The sequence below is a fragment of the Mycothermus thermophilus genome (genome assembly GCF_041956435.1).
Source record: "Mycothermus thermophilus strain CBS 625.91 unplaced genomic scaffold VTJ04scaffold_6, whole genome shotgun sequence".
Classification (NCBI taxonomy): Eukaryota; Fungi; Ascomycota; class Sordariomycetes; order Sordariales; family Chaetomiaceae; genus Mycothermus; species Mycothermus thermophilus.
Window position 1 is genome coordinate 2,664,823 of NW_027191432.1, and position 18,696 is coordinate 2,683,518.

The following is an 18,696-nucleotide window of genomic DNA, read 5'->3' on the forward strand; positions in this document are numbered from 1 at the left end:
TGTGCCATCTTATTTGGTCGCATGCAGAACCAGAAGACGGCGATGGCACGTCTTGTCTTACAAGGAAGCCTTTTGGGGCAGGCGATTCGTGCGTCACACGCTTGGGCTGAAGGCCGTTTGGGCGTTCGGGAAGAAGTGAATACAATACAACGGTAAGGGAAGGCTTCGGCATCACTTTGATGCAAAGGCGGTGCCAATTCTACGACGCTGCGCCGGTGGACGGTGGGCTGTTGGGCAAGAGCAACGTTGGGGTTGAAGGCGGCGATACTTGGGCATTCAGAGATCCTCCTCCGAGATGACAAGGAGGTGGCTTACCTAGGTATTTGGATTTGCTTTGGCGGGTTTACAGTTTGTTGCTGGTAGCTTGGAGTTGCTCTCACCTGCTCCTCGGCAGCATTTCATCGTCCTCCTTTTTGGGATGGCCTTTTTGGTCGGTCACACAGCTGGCTCGGTAACGTGCCCCCTCCGTCCCGATTCCACACCGGCGGGACCCCGAGCGAGCCAGGGCCATGCTTGAACCTAGCTGTGCACGGCCGCCGGAGCCCGGATCGATAGCCGAGGCCCCACGGCGGAGAACGTTTGGGGAAGGACAGAGCTCGCCCGCTCGGCGAAGATCCGGAGCCGTGCTAACGTCGCCGTTTGATGTTAGAGGGCTGCAGCGCCGTAGTCACTGATCCGCTGCTCCGAGAAACGTGCTCACTCATCAACAAGCAGACACCAAAGTAACTAGGCCGTTCTGTGACTTACAGCACAGTACTGTACATTATCGAGTCTGCCGCAGGAAGAGCTCCTTGGGCGTGTGCAATGCCGATCCCGAGGTGAGCAGCCGCAGCGGCAGCCCCAGCAGAAAAACAGACAGAACAGGCGCGCAGGATGCAACGCAACGTGCAGCTGGGGCCGTGTTTTCCATTTCATGGGCCGATCGGGGTGAAACGGACCCGAAGGATGAGCCCGCCCACAGCGGAATGGGGCGTGGGATCCGGAACTCGGCTCGTCGAAAAGGAAGATTCCCCATTGATGGAAGATTGCCCCGATGGCCCACACAGCGGCGAGCAGCATGACGGAAGAAGAGAAGTGGAGGAGAGGTCCGGCAACCACTCCGACAGCATTGCAGGCTTGGCTCAGCACCATCGTCCACCACATCACATCCCAGCCCATGTGGGTTGTCCGATTGTTCTCTTGGGCTGTTTCGCCCCATCCCCTCCCAGCGTCCGTGGGGTGTCGACCGAGCCAATCCACCAACGTCCACCAACGCACGTCGCCAGATGCGACATCGAGGTTGCAGTCTAGCACGGCGACGACGGCAGCGGCGTGGTCTTGTGCTTGCCGTACTCCGGAGAGCCACCTGTGGCATGTGTGGTGGTTGGTTGGCCAGACCCTCTCTCCCTCTGGGGTTCTGGAGACGAGGAAAGGGACAAAAGTGCCCCATCGGTATCTTTACTAACCCTACCCAACCTATGTACCTTACCCAGCCAAAGCCCATCAAAGAGGGGCTAACCGCCTAAGAGATCCATAATCTTCCCAGAGAAGTCGGTGGTAGTGGTGGTGATAGTGGTGTGGAAGACGATGCCTGACCGCATCAGACTTGCCGTACTCAGACAGAACCTGGAAGGTTTCGACGGATACTTTGTACATTCAAATCTCAAACATGCCCTAGCGAGGGCCGGGTGCAAGTTGCCGAAGTGCGATCGTAGAATTTTCGGCGGTTTCTTTTTATGCCTCACTTCTCCTTCCTCTCATTTCAGACTCATCAGCGACTTCTTCACAGCAAGAGTTGTGTTTATGTCCACGTTCAGGTTGAGGCGACGTCCAACAAATGCCCCAGCCCACAGCCCGATGCGGCAAGTGCAGGGGCTCAGGAATTGATGCGCGCGGTGGGTACGACAAGGGCCTCAAACCCTGGCTTGGAAAGGGCAAGGGACTGGGGAGGGCCGTTTCAAACATGCAACCTTCCCCTCCCTTGCCGAGTCGGATCCCCCAATGCAAGCCATTTTGCTGGGGGTCAGCCGCAGCCATCCGGCGGCAGACGCCGCCAGCGCGGCGGTAGGCTAGCATTAGCGTGCCGAGCATGGCCTGGCTCGCTCTCGGCTCGGCAGGCTTTCCTGCTGGACTGCCAAGCTTCATGGATGATTGGCACCCGCCAAAAGTTTGGGACTCGACTTCACCTTGACTTGACTTGTGTGGAGTGCAATCCCCGGCCGGGTCACAGAAAAGAGGAACGCTGCGAACACGGAAGTGAGGTGGTTGTGGAAGGAAGAAAAGCTTCGCTGAATCCCCAAAAGCGACCAGTCAGAACACAACACAGCATGGGCCCAACATCGCAGTCCCGGATTTCATGCGGGAGCACGTGACCCTGTGCGCCGATGTCACCCAACGCGCATTCTGTTCGGAATATACCGTCCAAGTTCCCTGGCGTTGCGCTGTTCGGGACGGGGACCGTTTGAGATCTCGGGTTCTTTCCGTCACAAACCTTGAACCCCCAGCATTGTGTTCGCGAAGGGCTCTTTGGTTGTGTCCAAGCAGCAACCCAGTTCCATTTGGTGTTCAGTCTGGATCCTTCCCACATTTCCAAGTCCCCAGCGCCATCAGACCACCTGCGGGGAGGGAACCCGAGCAGCTGGGGCTCTTCTGGGTACAGGGTTGTTCCATATTCGCTGAGAGACTCACGGATGGAAACCTGCTCATGTCCCAGCCGCTTGGGCCCTCGTTTGCAGGAGTTTTGTGCAACATTTCACGTGCTGGAAATTGAAGACAGTCCCGCAATCTCGCAGTTGCAGATATACATACATACGGAGTACCTCCTTGACCTGAGGCAGTTCCCCCGAGAAAGACCGAAGACTGGATCTGGGATGAAGAAGTCAACTGAGAACAGTGATGCAAGAATCGGATCATATCGCCACCGCAGCTAGCATGAGTCCAACATTGCGTTTGCCGTTCTCTCGAGCCGAGCCTAACTTGACAGGTGCTACTGCATCCCAAGTGTCGTCGCATGCTCAGTTCGTTGGTGCGCTTGAGGATGTCTTGGGTCCAGTCTTTTGCAGGGACGGTTCAGCCATTCAGTTCCAGGTTTCCTATGGTGAAGTGGGCTGAGTGGGTTGTCCTGGTTCTGGTCTCTTCTCGCTCTCAAGACGTGGCAAGAACTCGAAGACGTCTGTAAGAGTGGTAGTCGACAGGATCAATTTTCACATACAAAACTCAGACCTGCACTAACAACGAGTCCTTGTGACGTTCCTTCCTCTTGTGAAGTTATTCCCGTGCCGACGGCAAGTCTGTTCGTGCTCTCTTTCCGTCCTTACGCATACTTCAGGTACTTTATGTACCTACTGTCCTCTGTAGCTGAGGTACACAGTCAGTGCCGTACTTCCAACCTGCCTGGAACTTCTACGAGTCAAAAATAGCTGTACTTATGCCTCCTCCGCACTCTTGCTTGTCCGCCGCCTTGCATGTACCGAGCATGGGACAGACCTATATTACACTACATGGATGCAGTGCAACCCCCACCGTCCGAAGCAATGACGGCTGGACTCGGCTTGCTGGCGTCCTACACTACGCACCATGGGTCCCCAGCCATCCAGCATGATGATGATGAGCTCACACAGACATTCCTACTGTTCCCCGCCGTTTAGAGAACGAAAACTGACGAACCGGAAAGCAAGGCAACAAGACAGCGTGGGGGCCGCTGATGCTGCGTGTGCTTGTGACGGTTCGGACCAGTCGGGTTGTGTGGTGAGGGAGCGTGATGCAGTGCTTCTCTCCGGGGTGGGGTCTCGGATGTTCTTCCGAACGAGGGGCGGGCAGTGAACGGCCAGGCTGCCGTCCGGGGTTGTGGTGGTTCGGTGGTCCGGCATTCGGCAGTCCGAATCGGAGACAAAAGAAGTTTCCAGGCAACAAAAGCCAAGAGACATGGGGGAAGCGGAGCACAACTTCGCTCCGCAACACAGGTGACGTCGAATCGTGTGAACATGCCTTCTCTGATGAAGAGCCGACAGAAAGTAGCGGCAGCCGTTCATCAGGTTTGCTACTTGGAAGAAGCCATCCACGTGTCGCTCGGCCGGTGGTGCGCTGTTGTTCCCGCTGACGGGTCCCTTAGCTTGCTTGCACCTCCCAAGACGACCGTGTCTTACGAACAGTGGATCTTCCATTCGCCGCTGTGGTCGGAGTCCCCATACATAGTGTAGCAGGTGGTCGGATATGCCCCGGCGACGCTCCACCAGATGTTCCGGCGCACCGATGCCCGACCCTCTCGGGTGCCCTTCTGAGACATGGGGCGTGGCGGGATCGGCATCGGCGGATGCTGTGTTTGTTCCCTGGGCAAGTTGAGTTGCGTGAGACATGTACGGAGCCATCTATCGAAATGTCTCAGTCCCTCAGCGTTCGGTCGGTCAGACAAACGGATTCTCCGTCCATAATAACTAGGTAGCATGTAGTGTACTCTGTACTGCATGTGTAACCCTCAGCACAAGGACGACGTTGGGTGAGCAAGCGGAACAAGCCGCCACAGCAAGGATCGCGCTTCACCAAGCGGTGTGGCTTTAGTGCTGCTAGCCCTGCCATCTCTGGGAGCGGAAACGAAGAAAAAGCAAGATCAAAGATGGCCAAGATCCAGTCCCGGTCCCGGTTCCGGTCCCGAGATACGCACGTATCGAGTACTTACTCCGTAAGCCCTCAGTGGATAGACTGGTGAACGGAGGGCCTGTCGCCTGGCTTCCGGAAAGGAAGGCTACCTGATTCGTGGTCCTGAGATGGCTGCTTGGTCTCCGAAGAGGGGGTAATGAGCCTTTGCTTGGTCAATATTATACCTCGGAGCAAGGCAAGGTACTTACAGCATTCTGTCGACTCAACTGGTGGAATATGTAAGTGCACGAAGTACGGAGCATGCACAGAGTTCAGGACAAACAGTGATAGTTAGGCATCAAGGGACAACGGAACGATTCTCACGAATGTATGTGCCGTGATGAAGTCCTGGCCACAAAGTTCCTTCGCTTGTCCGTGTTGAGGCTTGATGCGGTTTCCCAAACTTGCATCTTGCAGCAATAGCTGTCCCCTCCAACAAGGCGGTCTTGCTTACATTATCTGATGTCAGAGTCGGGGCTAGAAGGCCAGGAAGTTGTTCGGGTTCAAGGGGTTCCTGGTTCCACAATCTCATGTCAGCAAGTTCCGGTTTCACTCCCAGCAGATGGTTATGGCTGGTAAAATGTTATCTGAAGTTGGGGCAGTTTGATGGATGCGCAGTTGGGTGTGTCAGGTGCCTCCCAGGGTTTGACGATGTCGAAGAAGGCCAGATATTGTGCATGTAAGCGCTCCCAAACTGATGACGGGTTTGTTTTCTCACGTATAGTTGCTATCATGGTTCGGGAAGCCATCTTGTCTTTAATTCGTGTTGCCTCCGGGCTGGTCCGAATGCTCATGACTGAATGCTTATGACTATGACATGGCAGAATGTCCTCACCTGCCCTGCTCCCTAGTCAACTCCGACTTATCAATGACTCATATTTCTGTTATCCTTGGAGAAGGACCAGAAAGGCGAAAGTCAATGTGGAACACATATATCCGCATCCAGAAACAATGAGGCATCCCGTTTAAGACTTTTCTGCAGTCACTCAACCCAGCTCTAGGATGTGAGCGTGAGACCTGCATTACCCGAGCTGGGACACGGGCCTATCTTCCTCCTGCCTTGAAATTGGATGAAAGAATAAACAAGAACCCTCTATTCCCGCTCATAAAACAGGTGTTTCCTGGTGCTTCATAATCACTTCAACCTCCCACATAGAGTGGATATGGGATACGGGAATCAGGCCCTGGTTGTGGGAAACCCAAAGTGAACATGGTGGCTTACCCAACTTCCATCTACAATACCATTCTACTGTACCATGTATTGGTCGAGAAATTCTTGGGGAAAGTGCCCCGGTGGACCTTTCGAAAGAGACGGGCTCTTGACATCACTTCCTCCAGGTTGGCTCGCTGTGGGCTTCGCCTGTCCGGAGAGGAGCTAATTCGCCCCCCTATGCCGCGATCTCTGGGCCCAAACCGCACATGTCTCCCTTGTTTGTATCATTTCCTCTTCCAGACGGAACCACAAGCTAAAGTCATTGTCATCCATATGATACTTGTCTGAGGACGGGGGTGATCAGAATCTAGAGACGTATGTAGCTAGGTGGTGGATACCGATGACACTGCAAAGGACGTTGAAATCTAGCATCCGGACGTTGACTACGTCGCAATTCTCCTCGTCAAAGAACCAGATACCTCACTTCCACTCATAACAGCACCACAGCGAGGAGAGTTGTCAGCTGAGATTAATCTAGAGAGTGTTGGACTCTTCTCCTCAGTGTGTCACAGTATTTGAGATGGTGGTCGAACTTGATGATCGACGTGACATGCATGACAAAGGATGGAGATGCCTGACAATGCCGATTCAAGCAACGCGTACATCAGCAAGTATTGCTATGATATGCAGACTCCGGCCGCTTGTCGAAAGACGCCAAGTCAAACTGCTTTGATAAGGCCGAGCCGTGACCCTTAGACTCATCGCTAGTGCTAGTGAGTCGAGTCCGAAGAACGGACGGGGGTAGACTGAGCCCGGAGCAGACTCAAAAAGGTATCCACTATTTTCCGATATTTGAAAAGGCCGAGCGTGTCCATCCCGAGTCCAGGATACCGGGAGGTAATGGCACCGTGACCGGTTCGAGTTGAAGCCGGGAAGCGGCCTCCGAGTGGGTCATCCGGTGGGTCTCGGTCCGGAGCGGGGCGGGTACGGTCCGGAGGTGGTCCGGGACCCACAGCGGGGATGCTCCGAGCGGGGGTTAAGTATTTCCATAACAGTATTCGAGTGATTTTCAAACTTAGACCTTTCTTCTCACAACTCGATCAATCCATCTCATAATTACGTCTTCCCAGATCACATTTTAAACACGACAAAATCCACGTCGGTGGAAATGGCGTCAGCAGATGATTTGGCAGCGTGGACCTCAGTGCCGTGGACTCCCGTGGATGAAACAGCCATACCCAACCCAGGTCTCACCTCGACTTCAGCAAGTCCATCGCCAGCCGCCGCGGAACCCTCAGCCATAAATGGCACCGGCATCCCTATCGGGTGGCACAAGTCCCGCGTACCCTATCTTCCACTGGGCCAAGCTCTATCGCTTCAAACCCTCGATGTTTGGATTCCGAACACCAACCATGTCTCTTCGACCCCAGACTCCACAACCTTCCCGGCTCTCCCCGGTATTTGGATCATTTACATCCACGGCGGCGCCTGGCGCGACCCGGCCATCGATTCAACCTCCTTCGCCCAAGCCGCTACTCTCCTCCTGCGCCGTGCCGCGAGCAGCGTCTCATCCACCTCACCCGCAATCGCAGGCCTAGCATCCCTCAACTACCGCCTCTCCCCGCACCCCCAGCACCCTGCTCCATCCGACCCAGCTCGCCAGGCTACTCATCCAGACCACATTTCGGACGTCCTGACCGCATTGTCGTTCCTCCATCGTTTGCAATCATCCAGCGGCCAAAACAACACCAAATGGATCCTGACAGGCCACTCGTGTGGCGCAACCCTGGCTTTCCAATCAGTAGCCTCACCGTCTCGATGGGGCTTACCGTCAGCCCAGTTACAATTCCCGAAGCCCGCCGCCGTGGTCGGCTTCAACGGCCTTTATGACCTCGCTGGGTTCATTTCGTCCCCTCCGACAGATTATGCTTGGCTGAAGGAGGGGTATCGTGAGTTTGTCACCGGTGCTTTTGGAGCGGATGAGAAAGTCTGGAGGGTGGTTTGCCCTGCATGGGACAGCAAAGAGGAGGATGGAGGAACGGAAGGCGAACTGTTTGTGAAGGGGTGGGTTGATGAGTGGATTGGCAGCAGCGGGAGGGGGAAGGTCATGTTGGTGAATAGCTGGGAGGATTCGCTCGTGCCGTGGCAGCAGGCGGAGGTGATGAGGAAATGTTGGGGATTGCAGGAAGGGGTCGCTATTAGTGTAGTGGAGGGGGAAGGGGACCACGATGATGCGTGGAAGGATGGGAAGAAGATGGCGGAAGTGTTACGGCACGTTGCAAGTTCTTCACTGTGATATTGACATCATCGGAGAATGGGCAGCATACAGCACCTTTGCCATGTGCTTTTAGGGGTGTTCAGTCTTGATTGTCCTGTATCGATGAGCCAAATATTTGTATAATATCCAATGTAATTTGGCTGGACCCAACACTGATGTTCTGAGAAGACCCGACATACTGGCACGCTTCATCCATCATACATCATACATACATACCAGGCACATCCTTGATACATGCTTGACAGTGCCTTGCACAACTCATTGCTACTTCATACTCTTACACTTCCCCAGGCACTGAACCACACTCGAACCATGCACGCAAAAGATTGGGATCTTTGCCACGGACGCTGCAAGAAGTTGACTTGCCGACCACTCTGCCCATGTCGCAGACGGGACTCAAAACCCAATCACCATTGGCTCGTTTGGCTGTCAAATATATTGCAGAGTCCGAACTCCAGATTTCCTCGTGTCAGCTCCTTCATCTTTTGCCAGCCGACCGGACTCTACTGGGTTCTCAGGCCCAATCCCTCGCGCATCCCGGAGGAGCTGGGTGCGTACAGAACCACGGGAACAATGGACGCCAAGGCGCCCTCTAGATGAAACATGTAACCTCCGCTGCACCAATACGGGTCAACCATTGCACCGCTAAGTGGTTGACATGCGAATGACATGCAAACCGGTTATTACTCACGCCTCCGGAACATACCAGACCAAGACCGGGCCTGGTTGACCACCAGCTTGGCCTGGCTGGGCTCGATGTTTGTGTCCGTTCCAAGCCTTTTTGCAGAGCGGCACGGACGACGACGCATGCGTGCGCACACACTGTTTCGCCCTCGCTCTCACACACAGCCCCACGGGAGAGAACCCGACGAATCCCCCCCTATTCGGAGCCTGGAACTCACTCAGCACGGGTCGTCTGCTGATGTGCATACCCGGGCTCTGGGCTCTCTGGATTTTGATTTCTGGGTCTTGAGCTCTGAGAGGAGGGGAGGGTATGTGCGTAGTGTCCCTCAACGGAGGTTTTGCCCTCCGGTATAAATCCTTTCTCTCCTCCCTCCCTTTTGCCCGCCACTCGTGTATGCACGAACGGTACACAAGGAGCCCCTCACCGAAAAACAAACTTTTGGAAGGTCCTTAACAATATCGAAAAGACCAAAAGACGCAAAAGGGAGGAGAAAAGAAAATAAACGTCATCTACCGCATCGAGTACTACCAACAACACGCGAGACCGAACCAACAAACATCCAAGCACCCACCCCCAAGACTAGCCACTTAGCCAATCCCGCGAATCCCACAACGACAATGCACGCAACCACCTTCCTTCTTGCTCTCGCAACTGCGGCCGCGGCCCTTCCCGTCGCCGTCGATCCCCGTTCTCCCGCCATCCGTCACCCCAAGGTGGTCACGCCAGTCTACGAGGTTGGCCCCGTCGTCGCCAGCGACAAGCTCAAGGTTCGCGCCGCGGACCCGGCGCAATATCACCCCAAGGTGACGCTGCCCGTGTCGGACGACGAGGAGCAGCACCCCAAGAAGCAGAGGAGGCAGGAGGTTGCGAGCGTGGAGGAGGATGAACAGCATCCCAAATTTTGAGAGGGTTAAACTCTGGGTCAGGGGGGTCGAGGGGAAGTAAGAAGGGAAGTGAGACCGGTGATTGGTGAGTCAAAGGAAGCTAGCATTCAGAAGCTTCTCTTCGACTTCGACAGGAGAGCGTGAGATGGATGGCTTGGGACGTTGAATGCCAGTTCACTAAACAGGAGGCAATGGCATGGGTGAGAAGACAGTTTTGAGCGAATCAAGGCAGCTTAAGACCATGGCAGGCAACTGTACAGGCGCTGCCATCACTGAACTTGGGGGTGCTGGATGGATGGATGGACATGACTTTTCACGAAATGCATGTGCAGTGTGTATGGATAGCGTCTGTTTTCTACTTGCCCTTCGCTTCTAGTTGACGACTCCTTGATTGCATTGGGTTTTGGTTGAACTAAAGTGTACATATTTACATTACATTTTGTCTTGAAGCAACTTGCCTCGAATCACTGGTCTCTGAGCCATATGTAGTCTTCCAACCACTCCCTTGTACTCTAGCGAAGAGGGAAGTGACTCTGCCTACCTTCTTTGCCCCGGAGCCAGCTCTTCGGACTCGGAGGCATTTGAGTTCTTTTTCCATGCCCGTACCCGGCATATTATGTGGTGCTTTTGTTCCTCGTGACCTTGGAATGCGGGCTAACGGCCTTTTTCTTCCCTTTCACAGTCTCTCGCATCTTACACCTCCGGACCTCCGAACTGGGTCACATCAATACTGACTTAGGTGCGCAAACATTTACCCCCGAAGCGGAGAAAGAAGAGGAGCAGTGAAACGTGCCTCTAAAACTCCAGCTCTCTACCCGGGCACCTGGGCACCAGAGTTTACGGTATTGAGGCATGCAGAAGTCTCGAAGCAAGAGGGATATGAAGGTAGCATTTACCGACCAGCCAAAGCACTCCGGGCAACTGTTCTATTTCTTTCGGCACATACGTCAGAAGTATGGCCAGTATGTAGGAGTCAAATCCCCTAGGTGGGCAAATGTTGACTCGCTGTCAGCGGACAGCAAATATTCGACTGGGTACCGAGGAGACAAAGAAACCTTTTCCCAGCCGTCCGATCTTGTCTCGTTCACCTGCATGCTTCTATCCTCCCAACCTCCAAGCGACAGCTACACAAAGGTACCCCGAGATCACCCCAACCCCAGTTACCGAGCCCTCGGGACAGACGACGAAAAAAACAGATTTCGTGCCCGCATCGCAAGACCACGATGCACAAGGCATAAAGAACCGGGTGTATGTACAACATTCCCACACATGCCGATGGCACCCAACCCGGCATTTTGCGCAGCCGACACAGCAAGGGAAGCACGAAGTTGGTGGATCATGGAACACTGGAAGGACTGTGACTGAGACATATTGGACAGGAGAGGGGAGCCAACCAAGGACAAGCGTGGATATTAATGAACCCCTCATGGAGAGAGAGCAAAGACCATCCTGCCTCGAGAGATTGAAGGATTCATCATCTAGAGCCCCTCGCGCGCTAGACAGTGTTCTCTCTTGATTTTTTGACTTAATAAACATATATCGCTCAGATATCACCTCAATTTACTTGTTTGTCCGACAAACAATACCGGTAGGTATTTTGCGCTCTGTTTCAACCATATTCCCTACCACGAACCTTTACTCATCTGAATCAAGTCACATCTTCCCTTCATAGGCCTCGTGAATCCCGTAAAATGAACGTCCATGCTCGGGCATAATACTTGAATATCCACGACAAACTTGGTAGACACTGTTGCAAAGATATTCATTATTCATCCACAGATGAAACCTCTATGTTACTAAGTACGTACGTAGGTACACGTTAATCATGCAGGTTTGTTTCTAAGGCCATTTCGCTTCCTCTGTTCCCGCTTGTTCAAGACCGACGCATTGTCACTCAACGACGACTCCCCCGTTTGTATCAGCAGCCGGTGCTAAGTATCATTCCCCAACAGGAAGCCAACCCATTAGTCTGACATGTATCCAACTCTTCAACATCAAGGTTGTGTTTTTGAGCTTCAACAGACCACCCCATGGGCATCACCGCCCTCGTATGTTACCGCGAGTTATCATCAGCGAACCGAGGTGCAAAGTATCGAGATCAAAATGATCAAGCCCAACACCGGCCCCTTGCCTCAGCCGCTCTCCTCTCCGCCTCATCATCCGCCAATATACCAAGCCTGAGGTCAATCACATCTCCACTGCCCCCACCACCATCCTCATCATCATAACTAGTGTCACTGGCAGGAGTAAGAACACCGCTCTCCCCTCCTTCCCAGCTCGGGCGGCCCTCACCATCATCACCTAACCCAATCCCCAACCCAACTCCAACCTCACCACTCCGTCGAATTCCCTAAAACAAGCTGTCCGTCTCTTCTCTATCATCCCCGGTTTTCCTCAGCGAAAACGAGGCCAAAAAAGACCAAGTCCAAGCTCTCGTTCTTCCTCTTCTCGTTCTCTCATTCCATGTACTTCTCCGCGGACGTATCGGGTCAGCACACACCGCCTTCTACTCGGGATCGCCCCTCAGCCCGGTCAAGGTGCTCGCCAACCCGTGCATCCGACGCTTAAGCAGGTCTTCTGTGCTGGCGAGCTTGACGAGCCCGGTGTCGTCTTCCTCCTTACGGGATTTCTTGGAAGATTTGGCGCCGCGTTTAGCTGCTGCTGAGGATGGATATAATGCTGAGGATGGGGAAGCGCGGCCGTTTGTGGTGATCGTGGCGGCAGGCTCGGACCCTGGAGGAGTGGCTGGCTTTCCAGAGACGGCGCTGGCGCTGGCGTTCGTGCTGTCGGTGGTTTTGTTTGCCTGTCCGACAGTCCTGCTCGTCGACTTCCCATTCACCTGCACCTCGGGAGTGGTAGCGGGAGACATCATCCCACTGTCCCCGTTGGACAGCTTCTTCCCCTTAAGTTTGGTCATTCGCATCATCTCCAATGGCTGATCCTCTGACCCGCTGCTCTCGCACCTGAGATGGTACCTCCTCTTTCCTGAAGCACCGCCGGCAGAAGATGAGGACTTGGCCTCATATTCTTGCTCCGCCGCAACCTCCGCCGCCGCCTTCCTCAGCTCTTCGTCCATCTTATCCCCGGAGGAGCCCGAGCCGGCGCCCCTCGCTCTCCTCGTCTTCCTCCTCCCCATCATCAGCCCTTCTTCCTCCTCGTCCTCCACCTCGCCTCTCTGTTTCCTGTCCCTCTCCCAAGCCTCCTTGAACAGCTTCTCGAACCAGTCAGCGGCCTTGTTGATATGCAACCTCGCTGGCGGATATAGGGTTGGGAACTGCAAGAACCCGTGGCTGATTCCCGGCACCAGGGTCACCTCGGCAACCGCTTTCTGGTCAAACCCTGGCGTCAAGGCGTCTTCATCGCGGTACTCCAACCGCTCCCCGCCGCTGGCCATGGCTGCTGCCTTCACGCGTCTCAAACGCCCGGCAAAAATAATGGTGTCATCCACTAATGGATCTCTTTCTCCCGTCAAGAAATACGTCTTGGGGAACTTGGCCAGCAGTACGGCCGGCGCGAGGATGGGCGACAACAAATAATCGCGCGAAAAGTCGGGCCGGTTGTTGGAGCCGATATACAGGATGACCATGCCGCGCATCATTTCTGGAGTCAGGACGCGGTCGTTGAAGTATGAGATCATGGAGGACATGGCGAGACGGGTGCGCATGGGTTGGGGGTGGTGGGAGGCGCCTGGTTGAGCGGCGGAGGTGGAGGAGGTAGCAAGGCTGCTTTTAGTGATGGTCGGGGAGGCCGGAGCAGGCGGGGCCTGGCGGACGTGACTGAAGGTAGTCGAGCCCGAGGTAGCGTACTCAGGGGCAGGCTCGGCGTCGTGACTCTTGGTCGGGCTACCGGCTGCGGATTCACTGGAGTCGACCAAAGTTGCCGTCTTAGACGCAGATGAGTCGTAGTCCCCATCCCCTTTGGGCTCCTCATGTCCGACCAAATTGAGGTACTGGGATTCCTTGCGCTGCATGACGCGCTGGTTGGTGCCGCGCATGCGGCGGTCCTTGATCAGAGTCATTTGTTCATCCGACATCCAGCTGCCAATGTTCATGTCGAGGGCCGGGTAGAACAGAACGAGGCCGTCGGGTACGGGTAGAGGCCTATCTCCTTCAAAACGGCGCACAGGGGACGATCCGCTCTCGATGATCATGAGGGTCGTGGCGGTAGCGAGGTTGCCGCCGGCACTGTCGCCAGTGATGATGATCTTGGGCACAACGTGTCCAGACAGATTGATACACCTCCCGCGCGTTTGGATGATGGTCTTGTAGGCATCGTAACACTCATTCAGGGCGTAGGGATAGGGATACTCTGGGGCCTTCTTGTAGTCGAGGCTGAGAATAGGCTTTCCGGTCTTTGCGGCCCAGGAGAAGAGCTTGTCGTCGTTGCAGCGTGGGTTCATGGCGACAAATCCGCCACCGGGGATGTCGAGTATGATCTCGGTATGGTGGCGAAGCTCCGATAATGGGCCGTTGTAGTACAGCCAAGCGTTGATGGGCTTCTTGTAATCGCTGGTGGCGGGACGGGGGATGCGCACCTGACGCGGAGGCCACTTCATGTCGCGCGGACGCATCAAGCCTTGAAGAGTGCTGAGGACATACGAGTCGCTGCCCTTGTTCCAACTGACGCGCATGTGCTCGACCGTGATGTTGCCGCGTACCTTGCGCACCTTTTCGTCGGCTTTATCGGCGGCGAACAGATAGAACAGCGAGAAGACGATGCTGGCCGCCTCACGTACGACCCTGTTGCGGATTGTCATGGCGGTCCAGAAACCGGCATCCAGAGCAGTAAGGACCCAAGTTGCACGGAAGTAGGCCGGATCGTACATGTTGGTCAGGGGGTCGGGGCAGGCGAGGCCGACGAGTGTGCTGAAGTTGCGGGCAGCGTAGAGGTAGAGCATCGTGATGAGGAAGGTCTGCCACGCCGTGAGGCGCTTAGACAAGAAGCGTGACAGACATTGAAGCCCTGGGAGGCCATGCTTAGGGCCTCTGTTGAGTTGTGTCAGGCATCCGAATGACGGAGAGATCAACAAAGAAGGGGCCAAACAGACAGACGTACCTCGCCAGCACGGCGGTCCAGACGGTAAGCACGGCAAGGACCTGTAACCTGCGCGACTTGACCGACGGCCGCCCCAACATATGGTCAATCATGGTGACCGAGGTGAAACACGGGTGAGCTCAAGCGGCTGCCGTTGAAGATGCGGTGGATAGCGTCGTGCCGTACATAGATGTGACAGCCCAAAGCGACGGGGAGAGTACCTTAGGTTATTTAGGTTAAGGCACGGAGTGGTTGTCGGACGAAGGTTAACGGACACAACATGGACAGGAAGTCAAATACAGCCTGGATCTAAACCAAATGATAGGTATACAATGTCGAGAAATGGAGTATTCTTTCGACAACGACGACGACTCCCACGATCCAGGAGCAGCCTGCCGAGGGGACCGGTAGAAGTAAGATGGCAGTTGAAAACCCCTTGGGAAAGAAGAAGCCAGACCAAACCGATCACAGGGGCTTCTTAGCATTGTTTCCTTCCCGCGACAAGTCCAAGCAACAAACACGGTAGTCGCTAATCCGGCCATGTGTCACAAGCGAAAGCTCTTTTGTCGGACAGGCACGAATCATGTCGTCACGGGGGGCGGTGGGGAGGCACCGTCTCCATGACACTCTGACATTTCGAAGCATGTGAAGATGGATAAAGCCGGGGTCCCCGGAACGGAAGAAGGAGATTCGACGCCTCCTCTCCGCCGAATCCCCGGGACGTGGGGTGCCGAGTGCCCCACTGCGGGACTGCGGGGTGAAATGCCGTCGATTTCCAAGATTCCTGGCTGCTAGGTTCCTCTGGTGACATGGGAGCTGGGAGCGAGAGGAGTTGGAAGCTCGTTTCGTGGATATGTCATCGAAGAAGAATGGAAGAATCGAAGTTGCTTCTTCTTGCTCGCTTGGCTGGCTGCAGATGCCACCGGACTCAACTTACTCGGTGCCATGGTCTGAAAGTTTGAATGCGGTGTAACTCGCCCGTCATTCTTGCCATCGGCGTGGCGTGTGTGGTGCTGGCCGGGATGTCCCGTTCTCGGCTGCCGCGACCGCGGCTCAGCCGTCGCGTGCTGCTGCTGGCTTTGTGATTCAGCAGCACGTGAGCAGGTTTGGACGAGGGCTCTGCATCAGAGGTACGTACCTCGTTGTGTGGCGGTGCGCATGTTGGTGGCTGGTGATCAATGTGGCTGGTGTTCACCAAAGCGAGGACCTGTTGCCCCCGTTGCGCTCCTCCAAAGTTCCGCCAGCAAAACGCGGGGAATCCCAAGTGGGCAACCAACACAAGACCATTCCCAACTCTCGCGGCTTTTGCATATGCAGTAAGACGCAAGCTGTGGGCAGATGCGGTGTGTTGCAGCCAAATACCAACTGTATCAGTTGTTCATGAAACCGCATTCGTGTGACACGCAGGGCTCTAAGCGTCGAGCCTTGTGATAGCTTTTTGGTGTGGTATACGGAGCATGAATGGGGAAGCGAACAGGGAATTGCCACCGTCCGAAAATAGTTGCCTCTAGACGCCCTGAGTCGCCGATCACCTAGAATGATGGCACGTGCGAGCACAGCACCTACACAGTAACCTGAGGGAAGGTTGATACTCATAGACTCGGTAGCTCGGCTGGCGTTTGACCCATGTAGACATCCCAACAAGCGCTCTTATACCTCGTGTATGAGTTGATGAGGTTTGGCCATGGTGGCATAGTGTTAATACCAACAGTTGTTGGCACTTCATATCGGCCTCGGCATCGGGTGTCGTGATGAGCATCTCAGTACCGAAGACAACATGCTAGATGGTCTCGCCATTACCGTACATACCTAGGTAACTCAGGGCACGATTCCCATTGCTAAGAGCGATCCTAGAAGTGGAGTAGAGGAACCTTAGAAGTGCCCAGAGAAACAACTGAAGCATTCAGTGCTAAGCTCTGAAGGAACTACGCTGAGAATGAGACTTAGTAAGAACTCCAACCATACTGTATCCAAGGCCCGTAGATACCTGTATGTCCATTCCAGTGATATATATCCCAATCCCGTCCAAACTCCCGCCATGAAGAGGATTACACTGCCTCCAAAGGACCGTAATGCAGGAAAAGAAAGGAAACCAATCCACCCTAAAGCGAACCTCATCACTTCATACCTCATAAAACGCATGTACATGTTCCCTTCAACCAACCTGAGGCAGAATGATATGTACACAATATGAAACGAAGAAATAACGACAGCAGAAATAAACAACAGAGGAAAGGGAAGATAGCCCCGAGACGATCCAATATTCCTCCCAACAAAATGCAAAAGGACGTTAGGGACAGTGGACCAGCCAGGGGGTTGATACGCCGTTGACAAAACAACCGACCCCGAGATCCCGGAATGGAGTACAAGCGGAGCGGAATGGGCGTAAGGGAGGAAATAGGAAGAACCAAGACAAATGATCCATATCACCCCTCAGTCTCTCCTTGCTTCCCTCTTCAACCCCGCCGCCGTCTGTCCCGTCTGTTGATCTGGCCGCCCATAGAACCCATGAACCCCAATCTCAGGCGCCTCGTCTAGCGGCGAAAGCCCTGACGGTTGTCCTTGCTGTTGCTCTTGCTGCGTCAGCGGGGGCTGTGGTGCGATTGGACCGGGTGGTTGAGGATGAGGATGCAATGGCGGCGAGCTCACTGCTGGTCCCCAGTTCGGCGACATTTGTCCGCTCACTCCTGGCTCGGGCTCCGGATCCCCCTCCGGAACGGGGACATACCCCGCTGCACCGCCACCACCGCCAACGACGTAGCCTACCCCGTCACTCCCTTGTCTGACATGCCCACCCCCACCGACAGCACTGGCGACACTGCTTGACCTGCTGTGATGCTGATGTGTAAGTGCGAAGTATCCTCCAGGATGTTGCCCATTCCTGTTGCCGAAGCTGTACCCTCTTCCGCTGGTGTTGACTACGCCGATGGTGGATGGGTCTGGCAGTTCGGAGGGATGGTAGATGGAACCGTCCAACTCCGCAGGGCCTGGCGATGGCGTTAGGCCAATCGTTGCTCCACCTCCTGAGGGCGATCTTGGCTTGTGGCCGTATGTGAAAGAGGCGATGTTGCCTGAGCGGCCCCCTTCGCTGCCCTCAGCAGAGAGTTCACTCGCGTTGCTTTGTTGACGCCAGTGGTGGCCTGTGTAGCCTTGTTGCTGCTGGATATAGTATGGGTACTGGCTGTTACCGCTGTCGACGCTACCGCCGCGGACGTGGGCAGGCTGCATCACGCCGACAGAGTCTGGACTAAACCAGCCTGCGGGGTGGGAATCCAAGCTCGTCTGGCGAGAGTGGTCGTATACCATGTTTGGTGAGGGCGATGCCGTGGTGCCCTGGTAGGCACCGGCGTCGGAATAGGCGCGCTGTCCCGTTGGGCCAGGCATGAGGCCGTTAGGCTGGGCAGTTGTGGCAGTGTCGGCGCGCGAGCGGCCGACCATCAGCGGGTCGACAGACTCTTCCGTCATCTCGGCCATCTGAGCTGGTCGTTGTGATCGTGGACCATTTCTGTCGCCGCTGGAGGAGCCGCGCTTGGATTCGATGATATTTTCCACCTTCTTCAGACGGCGTATGATGATGAACGTAGCAACAATCACGACGAGCAAGAGAGCAACAGCGCCGGCAATAATGCCTGCGATTGCGCCGGCGCTCAGACCGCCACCACTGTTGCCGCTGTTCTGTGTCGCAGCTGGGACCTTGGGGACACTGGTAGGAATGAACTTGGCCACGTGGTCATTGTTCTGAGGAAGCCCAGTTGGTGGTGTGGGCGTTGATACGGTGACAGCGGTGCGCGTCTCGGTGATGGTCGCGCCGTTGGCCGTTGTGGTCGTAATGACCTGCGTAACGGTCCGGGTCACAGGTTCGGTCGAGTAACAGGCAGTCGGGGCGCATCCCATACCATTCTGACAACAGCCAAAGTTCATAGAAGATGGGCAGAGGTAATAATTGTTCGGGCATTGTATGTCAGAATATGTGACGCCCATGGGAAGAATGCAGTCATCCCGGGCGCAGAGAAATCCAACCGGGCAGCATCCCACTGGGGAAAAAGAC

General features: G+C 55.0%; 6 protein-coding genes across 6 annotated transcripts; 3 read left to right on the plus strand and 3 right to left on the minus strand.

Moving 5' to 3' along the window:
* Positions 1-4,018: 4,018 nt before the first annotated feature.
* On the minus strand, positions 4,019-4,285 carry VTJ04DRAFT_9365 (uncharacterized protein; the record flags this gene model as incomplete). The annotated part of the gene is made up of 2 exons (XM_069367904.1): positions 4,019-4,074; positions 4,129-4,285. The coding sequence occupies 2 exons, from the start codon at positions 4,283-4,285 to the stop codon at positions 4,019-4,021; spliced, it is 213 nt and encodes a 70-aa protein (XP_069216186.1).
* Positions 4,286-6,935: 2,650 nt separating this feature from the next.
* On the plus strand, positions 6,936-9,635 carry VTJ04DRAFT_9366 (uncharacterized protein; the record flags this gene model as incomplete). Its single annotated transcript, XM_069367905.1, has 3 exons — positions 6,936-8,038; positions 8,519-8,595; positions 9,295-9,635. The coding sequence occupies 3 exons, from the start codon at positions 6,936-6,938 to the stop codon at positions 9,633-9,635; spliced, it is 1,521 nt and encodes a 506-aa protein (XP_069216187.1).
* Positions 9,636-11,644: 2,009 nt separating this feature from the next.
* VTJ04DRAFT_9367 (uncharacterized protein) lies at positions 11,645-11,919 on the plus strand (the record flags this gene model as incomplete). The annotated part of the gene is made up of 2 exons (XM_069367906.1): positions 11,645-11,703; positions 11,751-11,919. 2 exons carry the CDS (start codon positions 11,645-11,647, stop codon positions 11,917-11,919), a joined length of 228 nt encoding a protein of 75 aa, XP_069216188.1.
* A 201-nt stretch (positions 11,920-12,120) lies between these two features.
* Positions 12,121-14,761, minus strand: VTJ04DRAFT_9368 (uncharacterized protein; the record flags this gene model as incomplete). The annotated part of the gene is made up of 2 exons (XM_069367907.1): positions 12,121-14,599; positions 14,670-14,761. 2 exons carry the CDS (start codon positions 14,759-14,761, stop codon positions 12,121-12,123), a joined length of 2,571 nt encoding a protein of 856 aa, XP_069216189.1.
* Positions 14,762-16,686: 1,925 nt separating this feature from the next.
* Positions 16,687-17,068, plus strand: VTJ04DRAFT_9369 (uncharacterized protein; the record flags this gene model as incomplete). The annotated part of the gene is made up of 2 exons (XM_069367908.1): positions 16,687-16,829; positions 16,957-17,068. The coding sequence occupies 2 exons, from the start codon at positions 16,687-16,689 to the stop codon at positions 17,066-17,068; spliced, it is 255 nt and encodes an 84-aa protein (XP_069216190.1).
* Positions 17,069-17,081: 13 nt separating this feature from the next.
* Positions 17,082-18,542, minus strand: VTJ04DRAFT_9370 (uncharacterized protein; the record flags this gene model as incomplete). The annotated part of the gene is made up of 1 exon (XM_069367910.1): positions 17,082-18,542. One exon carries the CDS (start codon positions 18,540-18,542, stop codon positions 17,082-17,084), a length of 1,461 nt encoding a protein of 486 aa, XP_069216191.1.
* Between the last annotated feature and the right edge of the window lie 154 nt (positions 18,543-18,696).